The sequence below is a fragment of the Falco peregrinus genome, chromosome 5, assembly GCF_023634155.1.
Source record: "Falco peregrinus isolate bFalPer1 chromosome 5, bFalPer1.pri, whole genome shotgun sequence".
Lineage (NCBI taxonomy): Eukaryota > Metazoa > Chordata > Aves > Falconiformes > Falconidae > Falco > Falco peregrinus.
The window spans coordinates 83,741,409-83,768,512 of NC_073725.1; the positions used below are offsets into that span (position 1 = coordinate 83,741,409).

General features: G+C 47.9%; 2 protein-coding genes across 2 annotated transcripts; one reads left to right on the top strand and one right to left on the bottom strand.

Annotated features, from left to right (window-relative positions):
- Positions 1 to 1,392: 1,392 nt before the first annotated feature.
- On the top strand, positions 1,393 to 14,244 carry LOC101923323 (cytochrome P450 2W1-like). The gene is made up of 9 exons (XM_013295326.3): positions 1,393 to 1,646; positions 4,068 to 4,230; positions 6,107 to 6,256; positions 6,339 to 6,496; positions 6,907 to 7,080; positions 8,056 to 8,197; positions 8,565 to 8,749; positions 9,257 to 9,398; positions 11,136 to 14,244. The coding sequence occupies exons 1-9, from the start codon at positions 1,449 to 1,451 to the stop codon at positions 11,324 to 11,326; spliced, it is 1,503 nt and encodes a 500-aa protein (XP_013150780.2). The 5' UTR covers positions 1,393 to 1,448; the 3' UTR covers positions 11,327 to 14,244.
- Positions 14,245 to 14,768: 524 nt separating this feature from the next.
- On the bottom strand, positions 14,769 to 24,545 carry LOC101915186 (cytochrome P450 2W1). The gene is made up of 9 exons (XM_055806253.1): positions 24,308 to 24,545; positions 21,487 to 21,649; positions 20,097 to 20,246; positions 19,829 to 19,986; positions 18,342 to 18,512; positions 17,143 to 17,284; positions 16,630 to 16,814; positions 15,888 to 16,029; positions 14,769 to 15,389 (listed from the first exon to the last, which is right to left on the bottom strand). Exons 1-9 carry the CDS (start codon positions 24,488 to 24,490, stop codon positions 15,202 to 15,204), a joined length of 1,482 nt encoding a protein of 493 aa, XP_055662228.1. The 5' UTR covers positions 24,491 to 24,545; the 3' UTR covers positions 14,769 to 15,201.
- Positions 24,546 to 27,104: the final 2,559 nt, after the last annotated feature.

A 27,104-nucleotide genomic window follows, 5' to 3' on the forward strand; every position in this document is an offset into this window, starting at 1 on the left:
CCCTGTGCCAGCTCTCATCCTCCTTGCCTGTCTTTACAGCCCCTCTGCCTCTTTGCTCACTTGAGCAGGCAGGGTTGAGTCATCCTAGGCATGCTCTGGGGGAAACCGTTGCCTCCAGCCCATTTCTTGGAAACTAATAAAAAAAAAAAAATCCCAGAAATGTTGCAACACAATTGCTGCTTCTGCTTCTGGGCGGCTGTTGTGCCGTAACATCTCCACACCGCACAGGCAGCTCCAGTATGCAGCCAAGCAGCCGTTTGCTCTGGGACTGTGCTAACCATAGCTACATCCCACCTCAGATCAGGTCCGCTGCCTTCCCTACCTTCTTTACATTTACAAGGCTGACTGACCCGTATTTGCTGTGTAATGGCCTTTATATGATCTAACTTTTGGATAAATGTACCTTTAGCCTTGCACTTCCTAACCATGTAAGACAGCTCTTTCTTCCCTGAACAATCTTATTCCATTTGATGTTTATTCCCAATATCCTCCTGAAGACCACTACTCAACCAGGTAGATCTCAATTCTTTCTGTACAAGATTTAAACCTTTATGAGGGATGCAAGCTCCAGGTGTTTAGTATCTTTAACTTAAAATAATTCCATTCTCCTGTCTTGTTCCCCTTCTGAAACCTGCCAGGTCAGCGGGCTTCATTAATTTCATTAACTTCTTCCTTCTATCTCTTAGAAGCTGCTCTTGCAAAATGAAGAATCCTCCCAGAAGTTTCAAATCTAATTTTGTCTCCCCATTCTACTCATGAATCCACTCATGATCACTTGATCCAAGTTAATTTTCCGTGGCTAGCTATTACATGTCCTCTACTTCAGACACAAAGTCTGAAATCACATCCCTTCTGGGCAGTTTGGAGCCGACTTTATGAAGAAGTTTATGGGTTACAGCCCCCAGGGGTAGATGGGCTTTACCACTATTAATGACCTTTGATCTCCACTTGACATCAAGAAAGCTAAAGCCTCCCATAACATTTTTCTCTCCAGTAACATGGAGACCCCAGACCCTACCCAAATCTGAATCTGGAGGTTTCTAATAGGATTCAAAGAAACCTTTTCATTTCCCTGTGTCAGCGGAGCGTTGGAGGGTCATAGTACTGCTACTAAAGGACCTTGAGGTCTCAGGGGGAGGAGGAGGTTATAGAGGAATGCCAAGCACCTTTTCCCATGTATATGTTCTTGCACACACATGCATGGGTTTGTAATTTGAAACTCTCTTTACTTCTGGACAGGCTTTACAAACTGCTTAGACCACATTCTCTGAGGTGTTTAAAGAGGGTGGAGTATGCAATATTTATTTAGGTACTCTACAAACCTTAATAAGAATCGAGTGCTTGTAGCAATCGCAGAGAGCAAACAGAAAGCCAGCTGGCAGAAACTGAACAGTGCCACTGCATTTTTATTGCTTCTAACCCCCAAAACCCAGATTATTACTAAAAAAATGTCTTTTTTAATTTCATTTATTTCTGATCCTGCATTAATTTGCCTGCTGTGTGCAGCAGTATTACTAGCTGTAGTCTATTTTTCAACTGGCTATAAAAATTCAGCTTTTAAATTACCTCCTGGTCCAACTCCTCTTCCGATCATTGGTAACCTGCACTTGGTGGATCTTAGAAGGCAAGATAAATCACTAATGAAGGTAGGACAAAAACCCCAAACCCAGACCCTCATAGATTTTAAAGCTGCCTGGGATATATCAGTGAGAACCTTTAATCTTTTTTAATTCAGACTAAATTGTAAAGGTGTGGAAATTGCTTTATAATATTTTTCTGGGCTTTTTCTAGCCAATGTCTGTGTTGATGCGATGTCATTTATGAGCGATCAACCATTAAAAAAAGACCTCTGGGTAATATGGGATTTCTTCATGTAATTGCGATGATGTACATGAAGTATATAATGCTTGTGGGATTTGAAATATTAATTTGACAGCTCGGACACCCAGAAATCTTTTAAAGCATTAGGACATAACTAACATGAAATGAAATTGCTTCCCTCCCCTCTGCCCCGGAGAACTGGCAAGGGGAATTCCACGATGCAGTGACCCCAAAACTGCTTCAGAGAGGGCCAAATCCAGATGCCCCATTGCAAAATCCATTTCCCTCTTGATTAATTGGATATGCATTAAAATCTAGACAGCAGTACTAGAGAGGGATGGAGAAGTTGCGCTAAGGAAATCAGAATGAATAGCCTGTAAGCTCTTCTACTAGCCTGTAATTAAGAGAACTTACCCCACTTAACGGTGGTAAACTATTCTTCTGTGCAAGAGGAGGCTGGCACAGCCTGGGGTGTTCATGTCACACTCCCCCCTTGCTCTAGCAGACAGCACCCTTGGGGATCAACCTGCGCCGGGTCAGGGAGAGAGTGAGCAAACAGACAGTGGCGGTTCACAGTGAGGTGTCGGCGCAGCTCCCGTAACGCCGGTGCTCAGCAAACACTGGCCGTTTTCTGGGAGCAGCCGAGCGGTGGGTTAGCACTGCCATGGGGTGAGGCTCCCAGCACCGCTGGTGTAGGAGCAGTGGCAGGATTGGGGTCAGTTTACCCAGTGGGGCTGGGCAGATGTTGCTGCAGCCTCTGAACGGCTGTTTGGAATTACCTCCGCGTGCTTTCATCACCTGCTAGGCTGTGTTGGGTATTGTCTACTATTGCCTTTACTTTGGGATTACTCCAGAGGAGTTATCCCTCCATCTCACTCCACAGAGAGCAAAAAAAGGGGACTGCATTGAGCAACAGCAGCAGTGTTTGTTGGCTGGGCACCTGATGGGGTGCCCCTTTCTCCCCCACGAAAGCTGCCGGCGGAGCTGGCGCAGGCTAAGGCTGCACACACACCCCACGTGTTTGCTTAGGCAGCACGTTTGGACGGTGGCTGCCTATCCCCTTGCTCCAGCCCAGCCCGAACTCTTCTCGGCTGTTCCCATGTGCTGTTTTCAAGCTGCTGGGGAGCCAGCTGCAGCTGCAGCAATGGGGTGGCAGCAGGCAGCAGCAGGCAGCCTCCCACAGTCCCCCGTGCAGTGCCAAGGAGACACACGGGCAGGGTTGAGGGGGGGCATGACAGTCTCACCCTTGCAGAACGCAGACATGTAGCAGCAGGCACACGTATGACAATCCTTCTGGAGCGTGGATTCACCCATCAGCCAAGCTTGCTCTGCCACAGACCCCTTTCCTTGGCAAAGAGAAGCAGAGACCTGCCCACAGCACAGCGGCTCCGGGGGCACACGTGGGACATGCCAGCGGGACCACATGCTCCTGGAGGGATTTTCAGTTCCCTGAGCCACTGCGTTGCTTTTGAAAACCACTCAGCAAGGCACAGCTTTGGTGGGGAGCCGCGGAGAATTTGTCCTGGGGCATGTGGCAGTGGAAGAGCTTCTCTGTGTTATGGCAAAGATACATCCAGAGCCTTCTCAGTGCAAAATGAGCATCACTCTGTACAAGCACGGGGACAGCCAGCAGGTCAGGTAGCCTCCTGCTTCTGCTGCGGGTTTCCCTGCTGTGCCCAGCTGAGCTCTAGGTACCAAAGCCAGGTCCGAGCAGAGGGGCATGGATTTGCAATTTGTGGTCATCCAAGGCAAACTAAATGCCTGGCATGGAGCAAACAGCTCCTCTGGTCCCATGGCAGGGATGCAGGAGTGCTTCGGTATGAGAGGAGCATCGTATCAAAGCTTTCCTGTGTGACAGCATCATTATTTGCACTGAAATTCCTTCTCTGTTTTCCTCTTTCTCAGTTTGCGAACTTGTGTTGCCCTTTGAGGTCCAGTCTTTAACTCTAGGTGGGGGTTTTGTTTTTCATTTATTTTCTTCTTGACAGTAAAACCAGATTAGTAACGCAGTGATGGGGTTGGGGGTTCTTTCATGGCAAGAAGCCTAAAATCCATATGGATGCAAGCCAGGCATCTGTACAAAATGCCTTGTGTTTGACCGTGACGAGCTCCAGCCCACAGGTGCTGTTCTGCAGGCAGTGCCCAGCAGGATGCCAGGGCGCAATATGTCCTTTCAGAAAGCAACAGGCGTTTGCCCCATGCACTCTCCCTCCCTTCCTGACCATCACAGCTCGCCTCTTTTTCAGCTTGCGGAAAAATACGGCCCCATCTTCACCCTCCACTTTGGGTTCCAGAAAGTTGTGGTCCTGACCGGGTACGAAGTTGTGCGGGAGGCGCTTGTGAACTACACAGAGGAGTTTGTAGACAGACCATCCATCCCAATATTTGACCAAATTCAGAACGGAAACGGTACTAGAGCAATGAGCGGGAGCGGGTGGGAGGGATGACACCGTCGCTTAGTACCAGCCTAACTGTGGATCCCCGGAGCCCGGCTTTTAAACATCCCCCTTGGACCCTTCTGAAGCCAAGCTGGCAGAAAACATTTGGCTTTCCTCATTCGCATGCAATGCCTCCTGGCTTTTCACTATTTTTACTAATGCGCTTGCAGCTGATCCATATCCTAAACGTTAGAGGGTGAGGAGTGGGATTTTTAAAAGCACTGTGGTCATTCTGGGGTTAGTTCCCATAAGACGTGGCTCGCTGCCACCACCACATTTACAAACCTTCCTCAAGGTTTCAGGGGACTTTGGACTAACTGGTTTGGCTGTTCGGAGCTGTAGGGTTTTTCCCTTTCTCCCACTGCCAGGTGCCACAATTCTGGACATCGTCAGTCCCCCACGCCCAGAACAGGCTCTTGGGTGCACCAAAGTGAAACAGGTTCAGGCAGAAGCAATAGGCTGAGGCTGGAAATTTGGCCCCACAGACAACCCCGTAGTTTTTCCAAGGCAACTCTCCATCCCTGAGTATTTCAGAGGACTTTTTTTGCCTTGTTTTTCTATCCTCTGCTCCAGCTGAGGCTTTAGCTTTGAGCATCCAAAAGGCAGCTTTATATGCTAGTCACAGGCTGAAGTTGGGATTACAATTAGAAATTAAATTACCCAGCTATAATATCAATAGGTGAATTTATCGCTACATAAGGAAAAGGAATCGATGGAGAGAAAAACATTTTTCAGAGCTAATCTACATGTAAAATATCCCTGTGGGAGACTGTCAGTATTGCACTGTAAGTCCTTTCACGCTTACCTTCTCAGCTCAAGTCTGAGCCACTTAGAGGTGACCCAGAGCTGTAAATTCACAGGGGCTGTTAAGTAATAACGGTCACAAATTTTCCCATGAAACATTTTTTCTTCAGAAAATGCCGATTCGTGGACTCCAGAGGTGTTTGAAAGAAAGGAAAGATCTGGAAGAAATTGCATGAATTAAAGAAAAAATTAAAATTAAGTTTAGAAATTTGCTTTGACATTTTTAGAGCAAGAAGTTTTGCTTTCCAAACTACACTGCTTTAAAGCAGTGTTTATTCTAGAAAAAGCAAACACATTTAAAAACCTTGCAGCCAAGATGAAGATGTAAAGTACTGTGAATCCAGCTTTTTGATTGACACAGTCTGAGACAGTAAAAGAAAAAATTGTGTCAATAATCCAAAGACTATTTCCAACAGTCGGGATGAAATACCCATCCCTGCTTGGTGGTGTTAGTGATCATCAAGGCATGAGCTCAGAAACCTTCACAAAACACTAGTATCTTTGCCACTGCTGAAAACGCAGTGTCGCTGGGAATCTCAATAAACCATTCAGCAGCGACCAGGGTCGAGGTGACTGAATTATCCCACCCCACATAGATAGAATACCTTTATGACTGGAAAAGGACAAAGGTAGAAGCTTCAAAGATACAAGGTTGTTGATGAGGCCTTAGACTTGCAATCAAACAGGGTCAGAAAAGTTGCATGATTGACTTAGACCAACATCTCCTCAGCTCTACAGCCAACCCGTACTGGTCTGAAAGCCATACCAGCTTAGCTTGCGCTCAGGAGAGGGCTGGGGCAAACTGGGTTGGGTGGGAGCTTTTTTTTCCCCAACCTTCAGGCTCAGTGAGACTGGGAGAATGGAGCTGAGAGGATACAGGGAAGGGGCACACAGAAATGGGAGACCCTTAGTCCCTAAATCCATGGGAAACTGGGCAGCAGAAACACTTGTGGAGATCCCTGCTCATCCAGACCCCTACTTGGTTTCGTGCGGTGGGGCTGCTCCATGCCTGAGCCCAGCACCATGTCTCATGGCCTCCCCAGGTTTGTTCTTCTCTATTGGGGAGCTGTGGAGAACAACTCGGAGATTCACTGTATCCAGCATGCGCAACCTCGGCATGGGGAAAAAAATGATAGAAGGGAGAATTTTTGAGGAGCTTCACTTCCTTATTGAGATGATCAAATCCTTCAAAGGTGAGCACGGTGCTGTACAGCCTCATATGTGTCACTGCTGCTGCAACACCTCACTAACATTTCCATGCTCCTCCCATTGCAGGGGAACCTTTTAGCCTGCCGTCCTTCAACTGTGCTCCGATCAATATCACCTTCGCCATGCTCTTTGGGGACAGGTTTGACTATAAGGACCCAACATTTCTCACTCTCTTAAGACTCATAGATGAAGTTATGATTCTTCTGGGATCTCCATATTTGAACGTAAGTAACCCATCCCACAGCTTAACAATTTTTTCACACTAGCACATTACATCTGTGAGCCACACAAACCATAGGATTTATTTCAGCAGTTGTCAAATGTACAGAACCAGCCATTACACCTAAAATGTGACAGTTCTCATGTGCCACCTTCATCACCACAAATGTGCTGCCGGATTCCCCTTTGCTACTCTCCTTTTGAACCATTGTGCACATCTGTGCGGAGGGTCTGTTTCAACAGAACGGCATAAATGCTTAAAATTGGGTAGTGCTAAATAAGGCTCAAAGGCTGCAAACCCCTCCCTTATGGAAATCTGCCCGGGAAGTCCCTGGGATGCTAAGATGCTACTATTGCAAGACAAAACTGATACTTCTGCAGACTTACATGCCTCTCTTTTTAAATCCCTCCTTAGTATTTCAATTTCTACCCGTTCCTTGGATTTCTTTTCAAAACTCACAAGATTATGCTTGGTAAAATAGAAGATGTACGCGTCATTTTAAGGCAATACATGAAGGCAAGCAGGGAGGACATCAATGAGAACAGCGTGAGGAGCTACATTGATGCACTGATATTCAAGCAACAGGAGGTATTTGACTGCTTAGCTCTGTTGACCTGTTGACTGTTTGCAATGTCTCGTTTGGATTTTCTAGCCAAAACAGTTGCTGAGTCTTGATTTCAGTCATGTCATGTAAACCTATTTTACCTATGTTACTCTAGCAGCGTTGAAATGAGATGCCAGTCTCTTACTGTTGGTGTAATTTACTGCAGGGATTTTTCTATCAAAATTAAGGTATGAAAGGCACTTTCCCAGTCCACTCGTGAAATAGCAGCACTAATAATGTGAGATCAGCTTCTCGTTCCTAGTAGAAAATGATATGAATTTGCACGAAAGCTGACTCTGCCATTCTTTTTACAACATCAATTAATCATCAATACTGTTGCTCCAAGATGAATGATAAACTTAAATTACTTGAATGATAAATCACCAGTACAAGTCCTAGCCCTGCCCTGCATCTTACTTTAGCAGAGGCTCAGCAGTTTCACACATCAGTCGACTTCATTCAACACTAAATATTTGGGCTCTGAGCTTTTTCTTCTTTCCAGCTGGATCTGGGCCAACCTTAGGCACTAAGTATTCTACCCAGCTATGTGGAGGAAGGGTCGGTACAGCCCTAAAGCCCAACAGCAATGGCCTGAAAGGTCAGTTTGAATATTGCTGGGAATTCAAACCTGCCCTTGGAGAGGGGGAGTCCCCCAGGGCGAGGATTAGCTGAATCTCCTTCTGTACAGGGGAGAGACCGGGCTCTGCATCTGGCCCTGGGCTTCAGCCCGCTTCTGGCTGGAGATGGATGCTGAACCAAAACTCCACTCCAAACCTTCCATCTTTGGTGCTTCCACCTTCGGGGAATGCTGTGCATACAGGATCAGGCCTATTTTGTCACCCAGTTCCCAAACACAAGATCGTAGTGAACAGCGTCATAGGCGATGCAGTATTTCCCAGGCTTGCTGAATACAAAGTCTGACGGTTTGAAGACTTTTCTTACTGCTTGTGTTTTTAAAGGAGAAAAACAAGAAAGACAGCCTCTTCCATGATGACAACTTAATAGCATCCATACTCGACCTGGTCATGGCAGGGACAGAGACCATAGCCACAACGCTCCAGTGGGCCATCCTGCTGATGATGAAATACCCAGAGATTCAAAGTGAGCTCCTTTTGCCTACGCTCCATCCATGGCACAGCTGATCTGGGGAGGGGAGAGGCCTGCCTTAAGAGCTGAACCCCATCTCTTTATTGTTATGAACTCCTGATGTAATTAGATGCTGATCAAAGTCACAACAAAACAGTCCCTTTGCCTTGGGAGGAGAGAAGATGAGTGGAGATCAAAGCATGATGCTGGGGAAACAACCCATCCGCGTGCCTGAACTAGAAATAGAGTGGGGAAACCCAGGCTTGTGTTTTAAGAATCCCCTCCCTCCAGACCCTGGAAAAACATGTTTTTCACAAAACCAAATCTGAGGCGGGAGCTGGCTTCCTTGCTGGGGCACATCCTTTTTGTTTGTTCCTTCTAGAAAAGGTGCAGGAGGAGATTGGGAGAACTGTCAAAGCTGGAAGCTGGGCCACATACGAGGATCGGAAGAACATGCCATTTACAAATGCAGTGCTACATGAAGTACAGAGGTTTATCACCCTCCTGCCCCACGTTCCCCGCTGCACTGCTGTTGACACCCACTTCAGGGGCTACTTCCTTCCCAAGGTAGGCAACTGCTCCATGCCAGGAACACAGCACCCTCCTCACCTTGCCAGTGCCATGAGAGACCCGTTTCTTTAGAGGGAATTATAGGACAGAAGGCCAAAGTAGGTGTTCAAAATCATTCCCAGAAGAGTTTCTGTGTTGGGTCTATGAGACTAGTATTGTAGGACTCAGTTCAGCCCCTCTAATGCTCAGGACTTACTCCACCAGTGACCCTGGTTTACACCCTTGGTGGCATCTGCACAGTGCAGTATCTGCCAGGGAAGTTACAGGACCTGACCCCCTGTTTGGGGTTTTCATAGCACCACGTGGGGTTTGGCTTCTGTCCTTGGCACTGCTGCGAAAATCTCGGTGACCTCTCTCTCTACTGGCTGATGGGATAAACCCCTCAGGGTCTCCACCTACCCCAGGTGGAGCAAATCTCCTAAGACATAGAAGTCTGTGTCACAAAATGAACAAAAACCAGAGCACTTTTGCTGTCTTTTGTGCCTTCATGTACTTTTCTTCCAGGGTATAATTGTAATCCCGTCACTCACCTCAGTGCTGCTGGACAAGACGCAATGGGAGACACCGCATCAGTTCAACCCCAACCACTTCCTTGATGCTGAAGGGAATTTTGTAAAGAGAGGAGCTTTCCTGCCCTTCTCCACAGGTAACTAGAGGGCTGATCTGCACTGGCCTGGGGCTATGGTAGGACCATTTACCACAACATATGCAAAAGGCCTCTTCATGGCTGAGTAGTGCCTTTAACTCGGTCCCTAATCAACCAGGCAACTGAATGGAGTCAGTTATTCTGCATCCAGGCAAATGGCTGCTCTCAGAGCACAGCTCTCCCACCACTGAAGGCATGGGTTCCCAAAGGTTCAATAGGAGAGACGAGGAAGATGTATTGCATCCAAAAGAAGGTGGAAAAATGCCTCCAAGCCGTCAGGAGTAGGTGGATAATCAGACAGGACTGGTGGGGATGCCAGCACGGCTATGACGGGGTTTCATGAGCAATCCTGGAAGTGAGGGTACAATCCAGGGACCCTCAATTCCCATCTCGAGGCAAGTCCCACATGTGAGTGGGTCTGATGGACAAGGCCTCACCCACTGCCCACCAGAGCCAAAGAGATTCCCAGTAAGCCCTGCACCTTGACTGGGTGTTACAGCCAGCAGAGACCTACTATGGGACAGAGTACACCAAACCGTATTACTCATTACACGTATTATTGTGAAATCTTCAATCCAAGGCCCTGGGTTGCTCCCAGAAATCACCTTGGACTGTGATTCTTGCAGCGGCACTTTTGAGAGCTGCCAAGGATTCCCAGCAAGGACTGTTCTTTTAGAGGAAGATGTACATCCCCATGGTTATCGGAGGTGATAGGACACTTGGCATCCTGACACTACCTCCAACTGTCATTTTGGTCAAGTCACAAACTATTTTTTTTTTTTTTTTAAATCTCAATTCTACCTGCAAAATACAATTAACATTCTCTCCCCGGAGGCTCATAAACCCAGCCTGCCTTGGGCTTAAACTGAGCTAATGGTAGGAACAGTTGTTACACATCAGAAACTCTCCCCTGAGCCATCCTAAAAGAAGAAATATCACTTCCACAGTGCCTTCCTGACAGCCAGAAATGCTTCCAAAGGTTGCTCATTTCCAGAAACACCTGCCCTCAGCCCATGCCCTCAGCGTGCGTTATGAGGGGCAGAACTTGCTAGGACTTTAACAAATCCTAGCACTGCAGGAGCCTGTAAGTGCTATAAAGGGAGATGTCCTGCAGAACCCTCCCATGTCACCTTACGCTTCCCAGCTGTTCCTCTGAAAGGATGGCTTGAAGGGATTCCAGAACATGCTCCAACCAGACCCTCAGCAGTAACTTTGGGTGTTAGGAAGCCAGTCCTTGCTGTCCACCAAGTGCTTCAGCCATACGGGGACCATCATGCAGGGGCTGGGAATCTAGCACAAAAAGTGGGTAGGAAAGAAGGAACGCAGACTTTTTCTAAAAGTGGGATGTTAGGATCAATTCCATGGGAAAAGTGAGTTTCAAACCATTCCACTTTGGGAGGAGGTAGCATTTTCCTATCAGGTTCTTTTCAAAGAGAAAGGGTTAAAGATGTTGAGGGGTTGGAAGATCTAAGGAGAGAAGAGGGTACATCATGAACGCATAATAACCCTGCAACACGGCTGTCAGTTGCTGCTGCAGGTGTCTGTGTGACAAAAGAGACCAGGCAGGCACACTGTGCCAGTGTGACTGGGACAGCTACTTCTAGCTGCTTCTCTGCCCCAAAATGCTCTGGTGTATTTCAGGGTTTCGCTTCTGCTTCCAACATCTCAGATGCTACCGTGTCCATGGCAAACATTCTAGTTTGATCTTTCAAGTAATCACACTGCTTTCATCTGCAGGGCGAAGGAACTGCATTGGAGAAAGCCTCGCCAAGATGGAGCTGTTTGTCTTCTTTGTAGGGTTGCTTCAGACATTTACTTTTCAACCCCAACCAGGAGTTTCAGAGTCTGACTTGGACCTTACTGTCCCCCAAACGACTTTCACGTTAAGGCCTCAGCCTCAGGCAACCTGTGCTGTCCTGCGTGAATAACCACAGCCTTGCTGCCCAGCAGCCCAACAAGTGGGGAAGCTGCTTAGACCCAGCTTAGCTATGCTAGGACTCGCCATCCCCCCATCCTGCCACATCACCCTCTTCCACATCCCCTTCCCGCTGTCTCCATCCACTCCCACTCCACCACTACACCTGTCTCAGACAAGGCGCATGGAGCTGATGGAGGGATAGAGGAGGTGGTCTGGCGAAGGGGATGCAGCCCGTGAGTAGTAGGTGTGACACCCAGGCTCCCATGGCAACGCAGTGAGGTTCATCATGATGCAGAAATCTGCCTGAAATCCTGAGGAAAGACACACCCTGTTTGCCGGGAGCTGCAGAAATACACCGTGGGTCACGCACATGAACCATCCCTAAGCACCTCGTGAACTTTTTCCCAAGTTCCCTAATTATCCATAGCTTCTAGCAAAACCCTACCAGCCTAGGCAGCCAAGTCAAATGCTGAGAGTGAAAAAACAAATCGATTCATGTGATTTGAGGACAAAGTTACTTCTGCCTTGGAACAACGGCCTGAAAGATGCCCCAGACTCTGCAAACCTGTTCAGATACGCAAGTGCTGCTACCACCACGTTCAACACTGCTTCACAGTCTGAATAAAACAAGATCTACATTTCTAAGTTTGCAGTCTAAATCATAAGTTCACATGAGATTTGTACCAGCAACTGATCATAAAAGGCTAACGATACAGAAAACCCAGCTAGACCCATTTCTAGTTTTACGCATCTCTGTCTTTCCTGACTGTTAAGTGGGATCAAACACTGTTCCTCTCTTCAGACCTCCTGGTTAATGGTGAGAGCCAACAACAGCAGCCAGTCTGCTATTTGGGGTCTGGCCATGGGAACCAGCCATGCAACTGCCCTGCAAATAGTGTCTAATTTCACAGTGCCCATATTACACACACAGATGCAAGGAAAACTGGGATCAGGGATGAGACAAGACCCAGTGTGGGTTATTTTCCTTTCCTCTGTAGCTTTGTCTGGCTGTTGTCCCTGTCTCTAGCACTCTTGCCTGCCATCATCTTATTTCACAATCTTATTTCAGTTGACGTATAGCTCAGGCAATTTTCCATCCATTTATCTGTCTATGAATTGCCACCTCTCCATATGCATTTTCTTATCACGTGCTTTATCATATTATTTGTTTCCCCCTTCATGGGAATCCAATAAAGTTTTAATCCAATGTCTTCATCATATTTCATATGCCTGCCACCCAGCTTTGCATCTCACAGAAATGGAGATGCCATGAAAGGTTGACCCTGAGCCCAGAGTGACAACAAACATTATAATTCTACTTGTATCTTACAAGTGAGAGGTTCTGCATAGCCTCATCCTAGCAAAAAAAGCTCAACAGGAGACCCGCCATATCTGCAGAGTGGGTTCTCCAGGGCAAAGATCTTTCCCTTTGTGCTCAGCTATGGACTACTAGTCAGTCATGGGGATGGCATTTGTTTTTCACTTTTATGTCTTCAACTCTTGCTTGCAGAGGCTAAATGAAAGGTTGCCACCTTCACTGATGCTGATGCTGTCCCTCTGCTTAGTGCCTTGGACCCTGAGCCTCTCACCTCTTGCTCTCCCAAAGCATCACCTGCTGGTAACATCACTCTTGAGGAGTGGTGGCAGCAGGATGGGGTCTTCTGCAGGGAAGGCAGAGAGAGGCAGGTAAAGCACGTGAGGAGCAAGCCATATATCAACTCAATGAAGGAAGTTTTGGCTTTGCTGAAATAAAAAAAGACTTTTGTCTTTGGCTTCAGAGAGGCCAGGACGGTTCCTGCTCTAGCCCCCTCCAAAAGCAATATGAACTCAAAAGACAGATATTGCAGATAGCGAGTGCTCCAGGGGACAAAACTGGACTGGGTTCAAATCTGCATGAATTCACCGGTGGAACCTCGGACCTGAGCCCTTTCCATGGGCCCTTGGGTTCTTGGCTTCGCAGGAGCGAGATGGATCCCTTCCTACATGGCATAGCAGCCTTCGGAGCCCGCTCCTTTTGGACATCAGCTTCTGTACTGGCAGGCAGAGCAGAGCCAGAGGCAGTGCAGGTCACAGCCAGCGATTCAGCAGGCTGAGCAGTACCTGTGCCTCAACGAGAGCCATGAGCTACGAGGTGCAAACATCCATGGGAAACAGGTTTCTTTGATTCCTCTGGAAAGTGCCGTGCACCCTCCTTGCGCCTGTGCTAGCAGGTGGATGGAAGCGGTTGCTCCCCAGCACGCTGAATTAGCTGAATCTATCTCTGCAAGAGAAAGTGCCTGCCTCCCATGTATTGTGCAGCCAGACGATGGCAGAACATTGATTATGACTCAGCTATACATTTATCTAGCAGAAAACATTGGCTCGCAGGGGCAGAAATACCGTTTCCACATTCCTCAGTGGCCCCGAGGGTCTTCGCGCCAGCTGCAAAACATGTTTGTGCCTTGCAACACACTGCCCTGACCCAAGGCAAACATCTTGGGGCGGGACAGGTGGCTTGATTTTTCAAGTAAGATCCGAACAAATCCAACTCGCACCATGTCTGTGGCTCGTGCCACGCACGGCTGCCTGGGCAGCGTGTCCCGTAGCCCACCCTGCCAGCCCCGGCGCTGCACGCTGCTCTCAGGGGGGGCAATGGGCAGGTGCAAGGATGGCAGCGGTGGGGTAGATCGGTCAAATCAGGGCTGCCTCCTTATCTGCAGCCCCACTGCCCGCCGCCCTCAGCAAGAAGGTTGTGCAGAACATCATTTCTGTTTTCTTTTTGCCACGAGATGGCACCCCGATCCCTGGGAGTCCCAGGCAGCCCCCCCGCAGCCCTCGGGGGGCACCGCGCCTTCAGCCCCCCAGCTCTGCAGGGTGGGCAGAGAGAAACCCCGAGGCTTCCCGCACCCCCAGCCCAGCAGCGCTCACCTGCGAGCCGGGCTGGCAGCCAAGACGATTTTTCCAGACTGATGGCAAATAGACAAGTGGTATGCGGGGAACAGGAGAAGCCTTCTCCTCAGCCTTTTCAGCAGATGGGAATGCCAGGAAGCAGGAAGGGTCCTGACAAACCTCACAGACAGCTGGGAGAAGTGAGGAGACAGGAGATGGGCAGGTTTTGTGTCGCTTTGCCTGCACCTGCCCAGCTTCTGTGCTGCTTAATGAAAGAGCATTTTAGAAGCATCTTTGCATGCTTGCTTGTTCACACGCGGTGCTCTGAAAAGTTGTCCTTGTGTACCTGAGCTACCTTTGTAAAAATGTAGGGGGGCGAGTCTTCACTTGTCTGGGAAGAGCTGTTAAGCCCCACATCAGAGCAGGCATAGCAGAACTTGTACCCAGAAAGGGCCAAAGACTCCCACGGAACCATGCTGAGGTCCCTCAGAGCAAGGGGAACCTGAAAAGTCTTGGGGTTTAGTATCTGAGATTCAAAATCATAAGTCTGGAAAGCGTTGGAAGAGCATCCATCACACAGAAAGTGTAGACATCTGGGAATAATTTATCCTGTGTGCAACAGAGAATGGGAAAAGAGCAAGGGATGGATGACGTTTTTGTACCTACTGTTACTCTCTAAGTGAAGAAATTACCCACTCTTGGGAAACGCTGTCAGAAGCCCAGAACAAGGACAACTTTCTTACATTGTGTGTTTGTTGCGTGCAGCAGTGACTGTCCTGTCATTTCCAGTCATGTGCCTGGCTGGAATTTTCTAGGTCACCTTACCCACCAGTCCTCCTCTGCTTCTTACAAAAATTTGTTCAACAGGTATTTTAAGCACATAGCCAGTACTTGCAAGGCTTTGAGTAAGCAGACACTACTTGTAGCTGCTGCACAGGGATCTGATTTCTCCTTAGTACATCTGCTAGGCTCATACAAAACTATCACATGTACTTTTTTCATCTCGGAGCCTTGGCCTTAGCAGCGTAGCACAGCGCAGGTGCACTGTGGATGGGGCCTCATGGTGAATCCAGCCTCTGCAGTCGTGTCCACCTCAGATTCTTTAACCCCAGGTGGAGGCTTAAAAGTAAACTTCTGGATCAAGCCTGTGAAGAAGATGAAGAGTTCCATCGTGGCAAGACTTTCTCCAATGCAGTTTCGCCGCCCTGCAATGCCAAAAGCACAGTTTTTGGGGGCGTGATGGGGTACATGGTGCCTCAGCCTGACACCTCTTCCCTACGGCTTGGTAGCAATAGTGTGGGGGACAGTACAGGCCTCAGAAATGCAAAACAGCATGGCATGACACTCAGCAGCCATCACTGATGATCTCCTACAGGCATATGAACAGGGCTGTTTCACTCTGAGCCTGCAAGGAATTGATCAGGGACACCCTAAAACTTCCCAAGGCAGATGGAAGGCTGAACTCTTGCTTGAGGTGTTGAATTTTTTGTAGGTCCCAGTAGTGTCTTTAAACACCAGGGTCTGGTGTGCCTCCCAGTATGGGCTGAGGGGCTGTTTGCAAGTCAGCACAACCCAGGGCGGGTATTCCTAAACCATCCCACCACGGGTGCCTGTGCCTGACGCTGGGACCCTGCCACCGGGATGATATCTCCCAAGGACACTGGGAACTCGGTGCCCTGTGCAGGACCGAACGCTGTCATTACCTGCGGAGAAGGGCAGGAATGCTTTCTTCTTTATGAAGTTCCCATCCGCATCAAGGAAATGGTTGGGGTTGAATTCATCCGGCGTCTCCCATTGTGTTGTATCCAGCAGCACGGAGGTGAGCAGAGGAATCACTGTTGTTCCCTGCAGCACAACCACACTCTGCTTTAGCATGTGTGGATGTAGCAAGCTTCTGCCTTCCCTGTTCAGCCATGTAACTGTTCCTCCCTTTGGGCTGTGTCTGGAAGCAAACTTCTACCTCTGAAGAACTGAATTCTGCGCGGGTACGTGACCGTATGACCCCTAGTTAGCGTGGGTCCTGGAATTACTGACTAATCTCTGACTGAACAACAATTGCTGTTGGCTGTTCCTGAGTTACGAAGCAGAAGATGTGGCTTCCTCGGTGCCCAGCTGCTCTCTGCTTGCCTCAAGCAAGGCAGTGAGACAATGCCATGGTGCTCTGGAGGCAGCATTGCTCTGCAGGGCATGGATGGCAACAGAGAGCGAAGAGAATAAGGAACAGACTCCAGATCATGAAGACTGAGAGACGGGCAAGGGAAGTTGTGTGTGTAACCCTTGAGTCACACTGCCATCAGTCTGGACTCGGAGGAGACAGGGGATGAGGGAACTGGCTCTGCCCCACCAAAGGCCCTGTGCTTCCAGGTCCCCTACTCCCCGTGACGTTTTGCCCTGAGGGTCACTGGTGTGCTGCATCCCCCTCTTTGCCTGGAGAGCAGCAGGTACCTTGGGGATGAAGTAGCCTTTAAAGTGGGTGTCAGCCGAGGTGCACCGTGGAACGTGTGGCAGGAGGCTGACAAACCTCTGTACCTCGTGGATCACCGCGTTGGTAAATGGCATGTTTTTCCGGTCCTCGAAGGTAGGCAAGCACTCAGGGCCAAGAACTCGCTCAATCTCTGCGTGCACCTTTTCTGCAGGGCAAGAGAAAGGCACAGAGTTTCCCCCAGCGGTAAAGCACCTGCAAACCCCAGCTCAGGCTGACTGGTGGTTGGACTGCCCCAGGGCAGGAGGTCTGCAGCCCCTGGGAGCAGGTAGAGAACAACCCCTCGGACCCTCTGGTCCTGAACGGCAGCATACAACACTTGGATGGAGGTGGACAGGTTCCAGATGCTCAGACTGCGGGTGCTCTGGCACACGTGAGAGGCTACAAAACTTTTCCAGGTGTGCATCACCTCCGAAGTCGCTGTGGAGTACTTCAGTACGCGATGTAAGAAAAGCAAAACCATAAAGGCATCTTACCCTGAATCTCGGGGTACTTCAGCAGCAGCAGGATGGCCCATTGCAACGTTGTGGATGTTGTCTCAGTGCCAGCCATGAGCAGGTCGAGCGCAGAGGCCAATACATTCGCATCATGAAAAACTGTATTGCTTTTCTTTTGCTCCTTTAGGGAAATACAAAGAAAAAAACCACTGCTGTCAGCATGGAAAGAGAACTAGGGTGGGAAACCTAGACTTCAGTGACATTACAGTGGGATGCATGGGAATTGCAAGTGCCACAATACCCCGCCTTGACATTTCAGTACAGAAATGCTTCAGTTTTCAGCAGAAATATTTTCACACTTGAGATTTTGCTCCCCAAAAATGAATTAATTGGACAAACTGATTTATTTTCCAACATCATATGACATTTATCTGCTCTGGGCAGATAGTGGTTATCTGGTCAACTCAGGACTTCTATCCCCTGCCTGTGGATCCTGAGAAGGTGGGAAAATGATGAGAGGTGCAGGACAATGCCTTCCCAAGTCAGGGAGCTGGAATTTGTCTGCATATTCCAGGCCCTCCTAGGAGCCACAGGGAAGCCACAAAGGCCCAGGGTACCACTGGCCCATCAGCCCTGCTGCCCCTGCTTCATGCTGCTGGTGGGGAACGCTGTCGTTCCTGCATGCAGCAGCTGAGGCACTCGCACAAGGCACCAAGCCCAACTACCCATCCTGCCCCCGACCCCTCTCAAGTACACGGGTGCAAACACTTGGAGAAAAAGGGCAAATACAGACTGGTCCTTCCCTGCTGCACTCCCACACTATCGTTCCTGTTGGTAAATCCACTACGTGGGAGCTGGCGATGCGTTTGCTCAAACGCAGTGGGAACCCCTGCATCTCTGCAGCTGGGCATCTGCTGCCCTCTCCCAGTCCGTAGGGAGGGATGCGTCTGCCTGGAGCGTGTTGGGAAAATGCCATTAGCCCTCTCCCTCTCTCCAGCAAGGAAGGGATGGCAGCTGACACCTGAGGACAAGTTTTAGACATGCATGTGATACGGTCTAGTTCATTATTTCATGTTTTTCCTTCAGTAGGCAGTATTTAATATATTAAAATAGGAGAATGTTTACTCCAAATTTAAATATTTTCATATAGACTGTGGTAGAGCATGTTCATTAGACAAGCGACACAGAGCATTTCCATGTAAGATGTGACACTAGGGATCATCATACTGTTAAAATACCTCTTGTTTGAATACCAATGCATCAATGTAGCTCATCAGGTTGTTTTCATTCATATTTTCTTTGCTTTCCTTGATGCACTTCTTTAAGATCACACACACCTCTTCTACTTTTTTCAGAATCATTTTGTGAGGTTTGAGGAGAAATCCAAGGAATGGGTAGAAATTAAATAACTAAAAATAACAAAAACAAAAAAAATCAGAGATAAAAAAATTAAATTCACCCTTTACCTTGTAAAACTCATGTCACAATGGAGAAATCATTTCTGTGAGGAACCAAATGACATGTGATTGGTGTCTCTCTTTTTTGGTAACTAAAAAATTTTAGTGTATAAAAATGCCTCCTCTTGCTAAAAATTCTCTACAGAAATGAATGGAGCCTATCAGACTTGTCTAGACAGAGCCTATAAACATGAATTTAAAAAAATACAATTAAGAGAAAGGGATAGTAAACTCGTGAAACAATGAAATTAAATTTTTAAAGAGGTAATAAAGCAAAAAGATAAAGCATTACACATTATGCAAACTCCAAATGTTTAGCAAGTCAAAATACTTAGGTTTTAAAGTTGTTATATCATCATTTTTAACTTTCACATGAATTATAAATCAATTACACTTAGTTCTCAGCATCGTTAAATTTCACAGCACAATAAACAGTTACATTTTATGTGCAGGGGGGTTACTTACACCATTTCTCAATGTTATAAATAAACTGGCTGCAGAATAAGATTCACAAATCTCTTGTTCTTGCTAACTGGTTATAATTTTTGCTGTCTTCTGCAAAAACTAAACCTGGCATAGAGATTAAAAGAAAAGGGATATCGTACTACTGCAAATTGCAACTACTGTAATAGTTCTCACTCAGGTAATAAATTCATCAGCATTATTTTTAACAGTTTTTTGGATGACTGTTCCAATATTACCTTCAGTAACTAATGCTCTATTCCTTGTGACGGAGGATTAAGTTCAACAAGAGCTCTTGGCTCATATGAGAGCCTTTTAGTTGGAAAACTCTTCTTATGCAGTTTGCTAAATAAAGTGACTAAAAACAACAACGTGGAGGGCAGTGTCTATACCACTGCCGTGGATTTCCACTGACGCTCCTGGATGCTGCCCACCCCAAGTCCCACTCTGCTGGAAGCCTCAGTATTACATTTAATGGCCGTAGAAGAATCAAGCACATCCCTTCTGCTAGCATGGTCACATCAGCACTCTGCCCAAGTGCCACCACGTGGTGTTGGACCTCCTTCATAGGAGGATTTCTTGAAGGAGGAAAAACCCAAACCAAAGAATCTCATCCCTGCCCATGGCAGCAGTGTTGGATTAAGTGATCATTAAAGGTCCCTTCCAATCCCAACCACTCTATAATTCTATGAATCTTACGTTTCAGTAACCTAAAGGATCTCCAAAGCCATCCAGCAATGGTAAATCAGGTTGACCTACCAACTCTGATGACATAGTGGAGCATCTCAGCACAGACGGTAACTTACATGCAAGAACGGAGAGCCAAGAAGGTGCATAACTTCATCTATGAGCCTTAACAGAGTGAGAAATGTTGGGTCTTCATAATCAAACCTTCTTCCAAAGAGAATAGCAAAGGTGATATTGGTGGGAGCCATATTCAAAAATCGTAAGGGGAGAGGTCCACCTAGAAATTAACAAAATTGTAACTCTATTGGTCATTTCTGGAGCAACCCAGAGGCCTTCAAAGTGGCTCTGTAAAGCAGTATGAAACATCCGATGCCATCTCCAGCTCACCTTTGAAGGATTTGATCAACTCGATGAGAAAGTGAAGCTCCTCAAGCATCCTTTCTTCTCCAAGACGCTTCCCCATGCCGAGATCCCGCATGGTTGCTACGGTGAACCGCCGTGTTGTCTTCCAGAGCTCTTGAGAAGAGAAGAACACACCTACAGAGGGATTGCATGCCCTGTTTGCCGAGGTGGTATGGGATTTTCTCAGAAACAACAAAGGAACAGCTGGGGAGTGCAGGTATTTTGCAACCTGGAGGAACCTGCCTGGGAGATGACTGGGGGGGCTCTGTGGGGGCTGGTTTGGGAAAGCACCACCCCAGGTAGGTTCAGGAGGGCAGGAGGCAATATTTTAAAGAGTCAGGGGCTGTCCACACCCAAGCTGTGGGTTTGGCTTGTTTATAGCTTTGTCTCTTTGCAGCCACAGACAGTAGAAAGCTCTATGCATGTTCTGTGTCTCGGGCTGACTTGTTTTTTCCTTAGAAAAACGACCCAGCTGTCTCAGAGAGCAAGGCTGGGTGCAGATGACACTGCTCCATCCCTGCCACAAACAGGACAAACGATTTCATCAAACAACTTGCATTTTAGAGATGAACTGTATCCTGGGCAGGGGCACAAGGAGGGGTGGCAGGGAGACATCTTTGCTTACAGGTGGGGAACACTACAAACACTGAAGGTGTCTGGGGAGAATTCAGAAGTCCTTCCTTCTCAGGAGGGCTTCCAGGGCTGAACATAGTCTACATCTTCATACGGTGGTTGGGAAAGTACCGTAGCATACCCTTCCTCATACTGGGCCTCACTCTTCAAAACAAGATGAACCCCCCGCACCACATGCTGTATGCATTATATACATATTAGGTCATCAGATCTTTTCCTTTCAGCCCTGGATTATTCCCTTCAATGTTTTTCAATGTCTAGTCTTGGGCAATGTATCACTTTTTAACATGCGATTCAGAAACATGCCAAAAATCTGTTTACAGATGTAATTGTTTGAGGTACAAACAGCCTGTGCTATTGCACTCTTGCCAGTTCTTGCAGTCTTTGTCATGAGTCATGCGTGATCCATGCTTTGTCTGAACTCCCAGTAACTGCAGAAAAGAGATTGCATAAGGACCTCAGCCTTCACATTGTGAAAAATAATTTCCTTCCCTCTGCGCTGCAAAAAAACCCACCCTTGCAATGTGACCCAAGTGCCACTAAAAGCAAAAAACTGATAAGGAAAATAAGACCTCCAGAAGTATTTTTCTTAAGAAAACAAACAACTGTCCCCAAGCCCCACAAAACGTGGCCCTCAACAATCAAGACACAGCTCAAGACTCTTAAATACTGTTGCAATGGAAACAACACATTTGAGAAACAGCAGAGCAAGCACGTCTTTATCTTTTCAGCCTGCCTGTACCGTTCCCATGCTGGATGTGATGGAATATAGGTATGGCTGGTCTGTCCGCAAACACGTCTGCCGTGTTCAGCAGGGCGTCCTTTACTGCCTCATAGCCAGTCAGCACCACCACCTTCTGCAACCCCAAATGGACGGTGAACACGGGGCCGTATTTCTCTGAAATCTAGAAGGAGAGAAAAATCAGCGTGGAGGTCATCGGTGGGAGTGGTATGTCCTGCTGGGGTGGATGAAGAGTTGCCTTCCCTCTTCCTTCTGCGGCCAGGAGGGCTGCAGGGATGCTAGAGAGAAAGCCCCGAGACACTTAAGTGAAAGAGGAATCAAAGCAAACAAACACTGGTCTGTTTAACCCAACAGCTTCCATAAACCCACTGTTTTTCTGAGCTGGCTGGGCTCGGTTTGGCACACCGGGTTAAAAGGGGCAGAGCATCACAAGACATTTTGGGCAGCATAAAAGCATCACCAAGATCTGCCAGGCAGCTGTGGAGGAACTGCTGCCCAGGCAGGCTGTAAGGCTTCGTCCACCATGAGAGGATGAAAGAGGAGAGGTGTCCTTATTTCGTAGAATCGGAATCATAGGATGGTTTCTATTGGAAGGGACCTTAAAGACCACCTAGTTCCACCCCCCTGCCACGGGCAGGGACACCTTCCACCAGCCCAGGTTGTCCCCAGCCCCGTCCAGCCTGGCCTTGAGCACTGCCAGGGATGGGGCACCCACAGCTGCTCTGGGCAGCCTGGGCCAGTGCCTCACCACCCTCACAGTAAAGAATTTCCTCCTGATATCTAACCTAAATCTTCCCTCTTTCAGCTTAAAGCTGTCACTCCTTGTCCTATCGCTACGTGTCCTTGTAAAAAGTCCCTCTCCAGCTTTCTTGTAGGTCCCTTTAGGTACGGGAAAGCTGTTATAACAAGTTAAATAAAAGTTAAGCAAAACTTCTGTTTCAATTAATGCAAAGAGGTATATAATACAATTCACCATGGATGGATATATCAAGGCATAAGAAACCATCGCTCTTTCAGCGTGCCTTAGAAAATTACCACAATACCACACTCCACTTCTTATTTCTGCTGCACAGTAGTTTTCAAGCCAAGGCACAGCAGGACTTTATACTGAGGTCTGAGAAACGGGGCAGCAGGAGCTCTCTGGAGGCTCACAAACATGGTCCTGCCAGGCCTTACAAGGAATTATACTTGACTGAGAGCAACCGAGTTGAAACTGCATAAAGCATATTGTGAGCTCAAGCCTGGTGTCCTGTAAAAGGAGACCAGTTCTGGCAATGTAAACCAGAAGAGGCTCCAAAGCTTAGCAACCCCTCCTGCTGCACCAAAGCAACCAGGTAGCCCAGGCAGAGTCTAATCAGTGCTTCAGCAACATAGCCATACTTGCTGAATTTATGCAAAAAAATAGTTCACAGACACCGATTTCAATAATTTGTTCAAAATAATGTTTTGGATGCTGCATCATCTACTGTGCAGTTTTCACAGGGAAATCCTTTAGGGATTCTCCTTTCAGGGAGGATTTTCTGCTCCAGGTCATTTGTTTGCTAATACCTTAAAAGTCTTCTGGCAAGTCAGCTTTCAGGTCACTACTGCAGTTCCACCAGCCCAATACATCTCACCCCACTGTAGCTGCAGCCTGGGGGACCCTCTCAGGGCAGAGCAGACTGCAAAGGGCAGAGGACGGCGAGAGGGTCCCCTGGGCTGCCACCACAGCCCCCTGTCCCAGCCGGTTTCGGCAGCAGACCGCTTTGGCTGTTGGCTTCTTGATGCTGTAGTCCAGCGTGGGAAAGAAGGCATCGCTGTGGCCAGCGTGCCCAGCACCTCCCGAGCCTGTGCTTCACTAAGATGCCATCACCTTGCTCACCTCCTTTCCAGCCTCTGCTTTGCTTATTCTGCCCAGCACATCCATGCACCACCCCAAAACCCCTCTGCCCTACCCTCCTCTGCAGAAGGACTTCTGGTCTTGCCAGAAACAGGAACCACATTCCCAGCTGCTTCCCACCTCCCAAGCTCTGGATGTTGAGCCCACTGCGAGCTGGCTGGTGTAAAGGTGAAGGTGCATCTCCACCGGCATCTCCATCATGGAGGCCCCTCACATGGCACAGCGATGGGAATGAGACGGGGAAAGCCAGCTCCTCTTCCCTACACGAAGCTCAGGCTGCTGGCAACCTGATGTCAGGAGGCTTGGTGTAAGGTGCAGGATATTCACACCCCAGGTCCTGACACAGGGAAAGCCTGCTGAGCTACGTTTTGGCTCTGAGACACTAGATACATTGGAATTTTCCCCTTTTTTCTGGAACACAGATGTGAGGCAACTGTGACTTCTACAGAGAACCTTGTCCTGCTTAAGTCCAAGTCATTCACTGTTCCAAATGATTTCTCTTACATCTCTTCTTTGGACTGTGCTATATTAATTCCCATTCTCATGAAAAACTGGCAACACAAATAAGGAATATGAGCTATTTTGGCAACCATAATTAAGCATCCATCTTTCAAGTTGGCTACGTGAACACTCAAATATTTTAAAGTATTTCACAACAGAAAGAAGATGCCAAAATTTAAGTCCATCATCTGATCTGATGCAGATACTCAGTTTTCAATGTGTAAGTAAGTTCTCACGTAAGCACTGCTCGTATTTAACATCACCCTCTGCAGAGCTGGGATTTAACAGTTTCCTTGGTTATTCTGAATCCTTTAAAACATCACAGTTTTTTTTAAAATGCATTTGCCACCAAAAATCATCTCAGAACTGTCACCAGAGGAGAATTTTCAATAGATACATGCTGCCATTCAACACCCTAGAAACAAGGACACTTCTTCTTACCTTCATTAATGACTTGTCTTGCCTTCTGATGTCCAGCAAATGCAGGTTGCCAATGACTGGAAGAGGAAACGGACCAGGAGGCAAATTTAAAGCTGATTGCTTAAAAACTTTTAAAACATAGAGTGCGGCTGCTAAAAGCAACACACACACCCCACAGATGAAGAGGGCTGTGAAGGCCACCATGTTTTGGTGGAGCTTGCCTTTCTGGAAAGCCACCGAGAAACCTTCATTAGAATGCTTGTGTTATCGCGTTATATTTATTCAGAGTAAATGATGTCAGGGGTTTTGTTGCACTTTGCCTTTTGCAGGCATACGTTCCAGTTTTTGTGGAGAGCTGGGGGTGGAGGGGAAGATTGTGCAAAGTCCAGGCACAACTCATGGAGGTGCAGGCTTGCAGGTCCCTGCTGAGTGCAGTGGCACAGGTTTGCCCCATTGCCAAAGCCCAGCTCGGATTCTTCTGCCTGCAACAATTTCCCAGCACCTGGGAGTCCCATATCTGCTTTATTACTAGGCATCGGTCATGAAATTTCTCTTAAGATTCCTCTTCATCCCTCTCATCTTCATCTAACTCATCTCTGAACAGACAGCTCTCTACTTTCTGCCTTCTAGCCCTTCACCCTACAAATGCTGGTCACAAAATAATCCTTCAGGGTATTGCTCACCCACAGTACACTGAAGGAGAAGCAGGTCCTGCAGGCGAAGAGACTTGCTCCAGGCCATGCGTAACACTGGGTGAAGAGCTGGTGGAGAGCATCTGCCCTCCTCTCCCACCTTCCCTGCCCTCCCAGCGAAGCATTTTCTCCCAGTGAATGGGAACAGAACTGGGCCACATTCACATGCCAAAAAATCAGAAGCCATTTGTTGCCTTTGCAGGTCTGAAGCTCTGTTGCTTCTCTCTGCACTTGTCTTATTCATTGACACTTTGAAGCTGGGCTGTCCTAAAGAGCTGTCTGCACACCGTATGGAAAGCTACCCCCCTTTACCTCGGGGGAGCCCTATAGCCTGGCTTGAATGGCTCACCAGCCCGGTGCACAACACCTAACAAGGCATTTTTAGTTCTTACTCTTCCTTACTGTGGGCTGCGTTATAGAAAGCTTAATAAAATGCAGAATTTATGACCTCCTCTTGGTTGTTTGGGTTTTTTTTCCCCATCAGAGGCCAGTGAAAAACTAAACCACAAATGCAAACTCCAAAATCTTAGTGCAGTGCCATGCCTCCCTCTTCCATGAGCGGGTCTTGTAGTGAGGGGCATTGCTTCCTGCTCCCCATCCAGTGTTAACTGGTACCATTTTCACTCTATACACTACGAAATGGATATAAAAATCATGTCTTGGAGAGCTAGATTATTGAATCCATACAAATGTGGAAGCTCTGTAAAAGATCCGCTGTTCCCACTGGTTCCTGACAGTGCGACCTGTCAGAGACATTAGTGGAAACACACATCATTTCTGTAAAATTACCCTGACCTCACAAATGATGCAATGGTCCTGTAGGTAGGAAAAGAACATTTGACATCTTTTTTTGAGCTCTTTTAGATCACAAGGATTTTGTACTGCTCCGTACTGTGCTGTGAGATGGTATCAGCCTAGAGGATGCTTTGGGACTGTTCCAAGGTGCAGCAAGGTTCACGCTTACTCTGGACACAACACCCCTCCAAGCCTGGGCTCTCCCACCCGCCTCGGGCAGGCCACGGGCTGACTGAGGGGACGTGATCTCAGCTCATACCCAGTCCTCTCCCAAACCCTGCGCTGTCCAGGAACCATCCACCCATTCCAAACCCACTGATGTTACAAACAACAGCATCTGTGGTAAGAGCAGGAGACTGGGAGTCTGGACATGTGCGTTTGCGTCCTGGCTTGGACAATGACTTGTCTGTGTGGCTGTGAGGAGCGCAGGGCTAGGCTGTGTGCCAGGACTGCGCTCTGAATGCGGCCGCTGTGCCCCCAGCCCAGGGGCTGACAGCTCCTGCCCATCCCCTGCAGTCGTGGCATGGGGGTCTCTGGGGATCCCTCCGGAAAGGAGGTGAGCAGGACACGGTGTAGGAATGGCATCTTCTCATACCATCCGAATTGCCAAAAGCAAGAGGCAGAGAGATGTCACTCTGACACTAGAAATGTCTTTCTGATTCCCAAGGAGCAGGAGTCAAGGAAGCAACCAGCTCACCTCCGCCAGCCCTCTGCCCTCAGCCTGCCCAGTGTGAGGACACGTTACTCATTACCTGCTGGGTGAAGCAACCCGTGAAATAGGCAAAGATAACAGCATCTTAGGTGGCCTACGAAAACATTTTCACCTAAGAGTTTTAAGTTAAAAATTAAAATGAAAATTAATCTTTATCTAGGAGTAAATGATCTCTGTGAAAAAAAACCAAACACAAACAAAACAAAACCTGCAAAGTCAGGGCAGGGCTGTGTCACAAGTCACAGGAGAAACTACAGAAAGGGAAGCACAGAAGGAAAAGCCCTTACACAGAGTGCCCCGGGACCAAACCACCCATGGGGTTGTAGTTGGCAAAGAAAGTAATTCCTTGTATAATTATTTGGAGGTCAAGCCCTTCAAAATCAGCCACCCGTGGACAGAGATGACTAGGGAGAAGAAACCAAGGTCTCCTTCCCTGCCTCTGCACTTGGGGACAGCAACGGGCAGGCAGGGTTAAAATTCAGACTGTGATAATCATAATTTCTGGATGTATCCAACAGGAACTTTGCCCAGCTAGGGGCCCCAGGACGAGCACGCCGCTCGAGCCCTGCTCCTGCAGGAATCGGGAGACAGAGCCTTCAAACCCTTGCACTGTGGTATT